General features: G+C 33.4%; 1 protein-coding gene across 1 annotated transcript; it reads left to right on the top strand.

Annotated features, from left to right (window-relative positions):
* The first annotated feature begins 1,628 nt into the window (after nt 1-1,628).
* LOC149801923 (uncharacterized) lies at nt 1,629-2,833 on the top strand. Its single transcript, XM_089956867.1, has 3 exons — nt 1,629-1,725; nt 2,136-2,336; nt 2,517-2,833. Exons 1-3 carry the CDS (start codon nt 1,680-1,682, stop codon nt 2,831-2,833), a joined length of 564 nt encoding a protein of 187 aa, XP_089812993.1. The 5' UTR covers nt 1,629-1,679.
* The last annotated feature ends 7,515 nt before the right edge of the window (nt 2,834-10,348 follow it).

The raw sequence follows: 10,348 nt of genomic DNA, 5'->3' as shown, positions 1-10,348 counted from the left end.
ACCTTCAGATGATTTGAGCAGATGTTAATCTCTTTTTTTTGGCATAAAGTCTTCTAAGTTAGATGTTTGGCTAAATACAGGTTTTTGTGGCAGTAATTTAAAACCCAAAGGAATATAATTCCGACACTTGTTAAAAATTAATCTTCGTACTTCTTATCAAGACAATTTTGATGATTCGTTTATGCAAGATTAAAGTTAATGGTAATAGTTATCATTTTTGACTCCTTTAATTATGATTTATAGATCTACGTGCCTCTCTCATTTATATATATATATATATATATATATATATATATATATATATATATATATATATATATATATATATATATATATATATATATATATATATATATATATATATATATATATATATATATATATATATATATATATATATATATTCGAGACTCATTAAACCAATCATAACATTTAAAAAGATAATATTGTTGTGTGGCTTATATGCATTATTTCAACACAGGTTTATAATTGGTTCCTTTGCATAATGAAACATGTATTGCCTTTAACTTGCATACTAATGCACGCTTTTGTGTTATTATACCCTCTTGTTTGTATGGATTCATTTATTTTGGCGAAAATGTATCGACATATAAAAGAAAATAAAATATCTTACTAAAAGACCAATGTGTATCTGAACTTGTTTCTTATCAAAGTTTGTATTCAGTATTATCCAAAATGGCTGAAAATGGAACGTATTGAAAAACGAATTTAAATCATATTAGAACTGTTCATATATCTTGTTTTGTTTCCAGCACATCATTCTAATTTAGCCTTCATATTTACCTTGGAAGATTTAACTGAGTACGCTAAACCTTATTATGTGCAATCACTAATCTTTGGGTAGCCAATCTGTAATCAGTTTAATTTTAATTTTTTAAAAAGCATTTGGATGTGGTGTTTTACTACATTATAAGCACTTAGATTGAAACAGTTGACATGGGAAATAGCATTCACAATATAACAATCAATTCATCGTGTTTCATTAAATATAAAACGGACACTCAAATAAATTCTAATTGCATGACATGTTTGCGACGTGGTAACTAATAAAACGAATTAATTCTCGTATATAATAATATTCTATAAGTTGGGGCATGTTACCTCAGTTCAAATAATAATTCGCGTTCTTAATGGAAAATGACCCCAAAACGTATGTCAATACAAAGTTTGGGCATAACTAAAATCATTCAAATTATTTGGTAGAAGATTAATAGTAATACTTCTTATAAAAACAAAGCTTCTATTGTGCAGTTTTGTTTTAATTGCTGCAAATGGCCATGTGTGTCCTTACACGAACCGCCAGTTTTGATGATATTTATAAACTTTCTGTTTGATTAAGATGATTTGAATAAGTTGGGCGTATATCTTTCAACCTGGGCAATAAACATAGGAAACAATGAATTCTGCCAAAGTTAAAATTAAATTTATCCAAAACATATTGTCCCTGATAAAGGCATGGGATGAATCGGTATCCTAACATAGATTACAGTACTGGTCTTTATCACATTAATTTGTATTGACACACATGTACGTTTCTTACAATCAGATAATGATCATTTTGTACTTTGAAACCTAACCATGAAGTACATAGATAATGAGAAGCTAGATGTAGCAAGCTAGAAATTTGTTGTGCATCCATTAATAAAATAGTGGTAAAAATGCTTTGGAAAGGAATATTTCTGCTGACACTAGCCGTGATGGCATGTAAGTATTAAACCCGTATGTTCTGAATTAACATTACAATAACGCACAGAAACGTAGGTAGATACACTTTGCATATAACAAAGAATATATATGCTTCCATGATATTTTGAGTTGCTTTCCAAAACTGTAATCGTTTAATTACACCTTTATCATTTACTGATGCTTTTTGTCAATACTTTGCTTGAGAACATCAACACACGTTACGAATTATTAACTATTTGGTGGTCTAATCAAAGCACACGTCCTGATTCAGTTTGGCGTGTTTCTCATCATAAGAGAGAAAATCGTACAGCGATTCAAGGGTCCCTGATGTTATCGATATTACAGTTGAATCAACCAAAATCATCTTATATGTTCTAAAAATTAGAAATATATACAAATGAAACCTATTTTCATTTTCATTTACACAGGCTATTTGACAGTATCTGAAGCCGATGTAAATGTATGCCAACTACCCCCAAACAGAAGAATCATGGTGAATGTCAGCTGTGACTTTGAGACTGCTGGATGTAGGACAAGGTTTACGTCACCGATGTCAAACTTCTGGAAATTTAAATCAGGACCGGTGGGAAATCAGAATAATGGAAGAATTGATAGAGATCATACTCGAGGTAAAGTAATTGTTAATGCTTTCAGAAAACAATGACTGTGATTACTTTAAAATTAGTTCTCAATTTTGTGAATTGTGTTGTTTTTAATCTAATGCCAGACATTGATCGCTAAATCTAAATGCAAATCAATCAGACAAATAATCGAACGTTTCTCAACAAATATTTCAAATTTCTTTTCAGGTACTTCTGGAACGTATTGTCTGTTCGATACCAGCAACATCTTTCCAACGGGAGATAAGAAAAAGGATCAATTATTGCCACCACGAGTACCCTACTCTGACATCTGTCTTAGCTTTTGGTACAATCTTCCGGCACGGACATCAAACATCAAAGTGATCGCTGATGGTCGAGTCTTCTTCGGAAGGGTCAGCAATGTTACCCATGGCTGGGTTCAGGAAGTAATTTCTGTAAAGGGAAAAACGCCTTTACAGGTAAGTCTGCAACAAATGTTATACGTCGGAAAGATCATGATGTATATAGATCTCAATAATCGATAAGTTACAGGATTTTTAAAAGACAACGGTACACCCTAGTTTAATAATGTCTGTTACTATAGTGGTTTTTCTAGTCTGGATATTCCACTAAGAATTTAGTATCAGAAACAAAGGCAGAAATACTTATTTATTGTTCCAGCGTTAAAGTTGGCTAGTCGCTAAAGGAGAGAAGTACTTATGACAATACAATTACTATAATTGTTTCCTTAAATGTCTTTCTCCCATATTGAGCTTGTGACACTATTCTCTATATTTGTATAATCCATGTAGTACAAATCATAGCTACTAAATTTTTTCAAAGACTTTAGTCATTACATATAGTGAAATTTCAGGGTAAGATATGTTGTTATTCTTTTCAGGTTATATTTGAAAGTACAAAGACAAGTCTTTATGGGTACGTGGGGATCGATGATATCATCGTAGAAATAGGTAAGGCTTATCGAGGTTCAAGAAAATATTATATTTTAATCAAATACGAAGATTAATGTATTAATATATTGGCCATGTTATGACCTATGGTTACATATTCATATTATTAGTATCACCTGATTGTTTAGTTTGAGAAAGCCTTTACTCATTAAATTTGTTAATAGATACTAACGGAATGATACGCCCGTTACGTTTTTCAATTATTTTTTACATACATTTGAAATTCTGCATCGCTCAGAGAACCTAAATAGACCTACCCGAATAAACTCTAATCATGGTTATTAATAATCCCATCAAATATAGAAAAAGCGGAGCATGAGAACATATGTTTCTCCAGATACAAGGCACATCGAAATAACAATGAGCTCTGATTTTAATAAAGTGCGCTAAATTGTCATTTTGACTTCTCTGGCCTCACACACACACACGCATGCGCACACACAAACATGCACACACAAATATATATATATATATATATATATATATATATATATATATATATATATATATATATATATATATATATATATATATTTATTTATTTATATATATATATATATATAGAGAGAGAGAGAGACAGACAGACAGACAGACAGACAGAGACTTTTCAAGACCTTACAAACAACGTGTAGCATGAGCGATAGTTTGACATAGGTGTACAGTTATATAACTAGTTTTATTTCCTCTTTGTTTCAACTGTTTGTTATGTATTTTCAGAAAATCCTGCTCAACCAGTATCATATAAATCAACACTTCTCACTACCCGAAAATTATTTACACCATATTCTACGAAGTCTTCTACGTCTATCAGACGTTTGACATCGAAATCCGCTACGAAATCATCTACTTCTATCAGACGTTTGACAACGAAATCTGCACTTTTAACAACAGGAAGGACATCAAAAGCTGTCACTCTGGCAGAAAAACATACCGGTCTTTCAACTAGAAATGCAACTAAACGTGCAAATGCAACTATTATAGTACCCACCGTCATGACAAAACAAGTCTCACCAATCAATGCCATTTCAAAGCCGACGAAATCTGTATCATCTGTGAACAGTATTGTGACAACTAAAACATCATTTACAATCACCAATTGGTCAAAAAGAAATTTCACTTTAGCAACTAGACATACATATCCGACAAAAATAATTACATCGAAAAGCACAGGTCCTGCTATCGCAAAACACACTGTTGATGTTCTGACAAAAGTTGAAAGCGCTATATCTCCAGCGAGAACACAGATAAATATCATGCCAACAAATAATTCTAGAACTGCAACTGTCTCAAGGGCAACCACGGCATTCAGCTTCTTATCTCCTGCTCATCAACCTGACCCTACGGGAAAACAAATGACTAGGACCTCGGTGACAGCACCAGCAAATAGTATGCACGCAAGGGAATATATGCCTACCAATGCCACAAAAGCAACCAAAGCTGTCAGCTCATCATTTCCTTCTAAACTATTATACCACACAACCATGCAAACCGCTAGGACTCCGGCGATAACACAAATTAACATCAAACAATCAACTGTATCTCGAACGGCAGTTCCCAAAAAATCAACCACAGCTGCAAGTTTCTCGTCTCCTTCTAAATCCCGCACTAGTCCGAGAACCAAACGCACGACTGTCACTGCCACTTCTCCGACCACAAAAACTACTTCGAACACTCTAGCAAGCGCATCCACAACTACTTCCACTTTGAAGACAATATTTAACAAGCCCACTACTATAAAAACTAGACACACAACTGCCACTTCTCCAATTAGAAACACTACTTCGAGAACACCAGCATTCAAATCTACAACTAGTTCTTCTTCGACAACAATGCTTAAAACTCAAAGTACTTTAAAAAACACACGCAATACTGTGGCTTCTCCGACCATAAGAACAAATTCGAAAACTTCAGCAAGTGCATCAACAACTAGTTCTACTTCGACAACATTACTTAAAACATCCACGACTCCAAAAGCCACACGAACAACTTTCATTTTAGCCACCACAAATATAATTTCAAATACTCCAGCAGTAACATCCACAACCACGTCTACTTCGACAACAATATTTAAAACACCTAGTACTTTAACAACCACACACATGACTGACACTTCTCCAATCACAAAATCAACTTCGAAATTTCTAGCTGGCACAACCACAACTATTTCTACTTTGAAAACAATATTTAACACTTCCACTACTAAAAAAACAATACGCGCGACTGTCCCTTCTCTAATCACAAAAACAACTTTGAAAACTCCTGCAATCACATCCGCAGCTCTGTCTACTTCGGCAACACTATTTAAAACCATAAGTACTCTAAACCCCGTACCCACAACTGTCACTTCTCTGACCACAAATTCAACTTCGAAAACTCGAGCAATCATATCCACAACTAAAATGTTTAAAACCCAAGCAACTCCGAAAGCCACACACATAGCTGCCACGTTATTAACAACAAACACATCTTCGAAAACACATGCTAGCACATCAACAACCACTTCTTCTTCGGCAAGATTGCTTACAACCGCAAGTACCAAAAGAATGACTATCACTTCACCGACCATAAAAAGAACCTTGAAAACTCCAGCAAGCACATTCACAATCATTTCTACTTTGACAAAAATGCTTATAACTCCAACTGCCCTAAACACCACACTCACAACTCTCATTTTTCCAACCACAAAAAGAACCTTAACTACCCCACTGACAAGGACCATCACTTCCCCGACTACAAGACTTTTAAACACATCTGCTCTGACAATAATATCAACGTCTAACAAACCACAGACAACCTCCACTCTGATTATCACAACCACAACAGCAACTACTTTAGCAACTACATTCATAATCAATTCAACTTTATCACCAACACTTACAACTGCCCATACCCCGATAACCACACCCATAGCTACCACTCCTCGGATAACCACACTTACAACCACAACCGTTTCTACAACAGTACCATCAGCTATTACAATTCCGGCAAGCACCCTTGTAATACCACATTTTCCGACAACAACGTCAATAACACTTACTTATACAGCTAAACCCATATCTACTCTGATATATAAGACTAAAACTGCCTTCTCTCAAGAAACAACAGGTCCAGAGATCTCATTGTTAACGACTTTAACAACAGAAAACGAAAACAAAACGATGTACACGAACGATATTGTAACTACCCTTTCTGGTGACATGGCTGATACTGTTTCGACAACAACTATTCAGCCCATCGCAACAGAAGAACAACACGTATTGACTAAAATGTCAAGTCCCCAATTGTCCTCTAAACATTTAGAAACTACAAATGATTCACACAGCAAAGGAGAAAGAGAAAGACAAAACGGAGCCACAGATAAGTCCATCTCAGACGAGACTGCTATTATTATTGCTCTATGCTCAATGTTCGGCATATTGGTAGTTTTTGTTATCTTGTTTTCAGTACTAAGAATGAAAAGGAGAACTGAGTTAGTAAAGTTCAACACTGATGATATTGACATTACTAACATTGAAATGGATACTCATTTCACCGATGATACGACTAAAATTCTCATATCGAGGTTGTAAGTGTAAAATACACGAGAATTTTACCATATTAACGGGGTAGTATATTTCATTTTCTTTCCTTAAAATGCTTTTTGTTTTTATGATCCGAACATTAAAGCGGTATTTCAACGACTAATATATACCCCTATGGTTTACATAATGTGAATCAGTATATGTTTGTGTTTGCAACTATAATGTATGATCAAACTAGTTTTATTATCAGATATAACATGACTGTAAAGATGGTTTTGATGCTGAAAGCAAGAATAATAATTAATTATTAAAGTTATAATTGTTTTTATAGTCATTGTTGTTATTGTAACAATTGTTATTATATTGATATTATTATAAAAAGAATAATGTAGATAGGCATTGATAGACTCGTACTTCAAACTAGTCAGTGGGGCATTTATTTGTTCCTCCTCACTACCAACATGAAATAAGATCTGTAATAAATACCATTAAGTTTTAGAGGAGCACCCATGAAAACTGTTCCAATCAGTAATATTGTGTATGCAGTTATGCATTTGCTTATTATGGAAAATGGTGCGTACAACTCATACGTACCTTGTGTACAATTGTTTGTATATCTAACACTCTAATGCAGTGTTCGTTTATACTCCTTCACATTGTTATTTCCGTCATCAAAAGCGGTCATGGCAAATCATTACACTACTATCGCTTTTGCCATTTAAGATGGTCGCTACATGACCATCACATAAAAGTTTTGTAAAACCATAATCATGGCACACACATGTAGATCAATTTGATAGCTAGTCTTAAATAGGATTTCTTATGATACATGAAGTGATTAAAATCGAGTATCGGACGTTGTATACATATCGTTTCCTGATGATACAAAATGTTATAGTCAGTGGGGAAATGACTAAGACATAGACTGATTAATAAACATGTGTTTTCTAAAGGACATCAAAGGTATGCCTGCTTAGACAGTGTAATATGTATTTCTCAATGACAAGTGAATTCAGTTATTCAAATTCCATCCTCTGAGTGAACCAAATAATTAATTCTAACAACAACTATAAAACACTATGTAAAGTAAGACCAACTAGACAGCACGTATTTATATTCTTCCAAATTGTAATATGTTTTATTTGTTCCTGACTGATATGTGGTCGACAAATTGATATACAAACTTTATCACGTCGAAAGAAAAGCTTGCATTAAGCGTAATATGCAATTTTCCTAGTTTAATTCTTTCCGCTGATATAAATCAAACGGAAACGAACGCGTTTCTTAGAAAATTTTCTGAAAACTTTCTCTTTCGCTTCAATTCAGAAAAAGTTGATTGTCCCTCTTGTTGACTAAAATAAAAAAGTTTCGTTGAGTCACTTGCCTTGAGAACCATTCAGACTGAATAAAGGGTATAAAATTACTGGTGTTTGTTTTCTTGGTTGACTGTATCTTAAGAAATAATGTGACTAAGTTCGTTTGGCAGAGAATGCCTGTGTTATGTAGAGATTCTCCGCCACACGGAAAGGTATCTCGCAATGTTAGTCAGTCTCTTTATGTACTTACATACAGGCAAACCTATTAATATCTGTGTCATGTTGTAGGAATAACAGAAGTGAAATAATCATTACTTCAACATTTTTTGAAAAGTTTATATGTTCATTTCATGAAAGAAACCTGAGCACCATGCACTAATACACGCTATTGCACTACATAGGATGGTTCTCATTCATTACAGAAGCAAAATAAGTTTGTTAAAGTGCATGGAATATCATGCTGCCAGGAAACATAACTCAAATATTGGGGGCAAACTGACGAAATATGTCAATTAAATTGACGATAAAATAATGAAAATAATAGGATGAGCCAGAAAAGTTACTTCTAATGTATTTGTTGGAAATGTACTTGTGCGACATAATTATTATAAGCGCATGGTGCATCTTCGGTCCAATTGGTACAGGATTTTCATTGAATGAGAGCTAGAATTGTTATATATAAAGAGAAATACCAAACTTCGTAATTCTCAAACATTCAATTCTCTCCACTGGTATCAGGTAAAAAGGGCTACTGTCATTCGTGGCCTCTAGCGAATGCCAAATTTACAATGTGGCCAGAATACACATTTGCATCGCCATACTTATTTCGTCGTAGCCAGAAGAAAATCAACGGATGCTGGAACGTGTTTACCTATAAAAGGAAGATGTAAATATTATGTCTTATAGCACTAGAATTTAACATCAGGTTAAATGTTTGCTACATAAGTCACAAGCTACATCATTAAACTGAATGTTTATAAAGTGTATACTTTGTACTGGTTATTAACTACGTGTTGAGTAGAGTTCGCAGTGTCATCATATTATCACAAAGTCAAAAACGGATTAATGGATCCCGATTCTAATATTTTGTTAAGTATTGGCCACCGTCTTATCGAATTACGAAGTATAAATCTACTAATTTGGAACAAACGAAAACAATCCAAACATGTATTCATTCGTTTATAAGCTAATTACAAGATAGTCGATGTTCCTTGAGTATTTGAAAGACTGACGTATTTTACTGGAGTTCCGAAACCAGGAAAGAAAAGAAATTTTACTGGATACGCCACCTTAGAATATTGAAACCAAGCGGTTTAAACCATATAGACTGGAAAAAGATAGCCATGCACTTAATGAATTATCTCTTGCAGCCAACACATTTTTGTTTAAATATTTTCTAAATTTGCCTAATAGTATGATTACTACTATAACAATGAAATATTCGGGATAAAATTTGTACTTGCAAAAATTTACAAAAAATAACCGATGTCGTTATGGCTCGTTGAATTCTAGGTCAATAAACATGTTTTCCAGCATCCGCAACAAGTTGAAATTAACTAGTTGAACCATAATAAATTTATCGGTTTAATTGCTAAAGAAACAGCCATGTAAAGTTTTGCAAACACAACCGTTTTTCTGTTTCATTTGTTTGTCTTGTCTATACTTTGTATTTGCCTATGAGAAATGCTCATTAAGAGTCGAAAGCGTTCATGGTAGTTGGATACTAGTTTTGCACTGTGCGCTAGCAGTTTATTCCATATATCTTAATCAATCCGTGACAACAATATAATCAAGATTATCTTTGAATGAATTGACAATAAGCCCAAAGTAATGTATTAGTCCAAAACGTCAAATATATATATATATATATATATATATATATATATATATATATATATATATATATATATATATATATATATATATATATATATATATATATATATATATATCGCAAACCTCACTAACTAATGAACTAGGTCTGTCCACTACAACATTAGTTACGAACCTATCGTCACAAATTAAGGAACAGAAAGAAGCATATCGCAAACCTCACTAACTTATGAACTAGGTCTGTCCTCTACAATATTTGTTACGAACCTATGGGTCGTAAATTAAGTAACAGAAAGAAGTAAGAAAGAAGAAGTAAGAAAGAAGAAAAAACCAACAACCTTGTAAAACTTAAATAGTTTCATCATCCGAGTGATGTGAAATGAACTTACAGTATTATGAATTGAATCCAAAATAATCTT

The sequence above is a fragment of the Sinohyriopsis cumingii genome, chromosome 4 (genome assembly GCF_028554795.1).
Source record: "Sinohyriopsis cumingii isolate HCF-2022 chromosome 4, ASM2855479v2, whole genome shotgun sequence".
Taxonomy (NCBI): domain Eukaryota; kingdom Metazoa; phylum Mollusca; class Bivalvia; order Unionida; family Unionidae; genus Sinohyriopsis; species Sinohyriopsis cumingii.
The sequence above is the reverse complement of the archived record's forward strand: the minus strand, read 5'-3'. Positions and strand labels throughout refer to the sequence as shown.

Excerpts from the sequence above, each read along its gene's own strand:
- LOC149801923 (XM_089956867.1), top strand. The coding sequence starts at position 1,680 with ATGCTTTGGAAAGGAATATTTCTGCTGACACTAGCCGTGATGGCAT. Across the intron at positions 1,726-2,135 it reads GACACTAGCCGTGATGGCAT|GCTATTTGACAGTATCTGAA; the intron begins GTAAGTATTAAA and ends TCATTTACACAG. Across the intron at positions 2,337-2,516 it reads TGATAGAGATCATACTCGAG|GTACTTCTGGAACGTATTGT; the intron begins GTAAAGTAATTG and ends ATTTCTTTTCAG.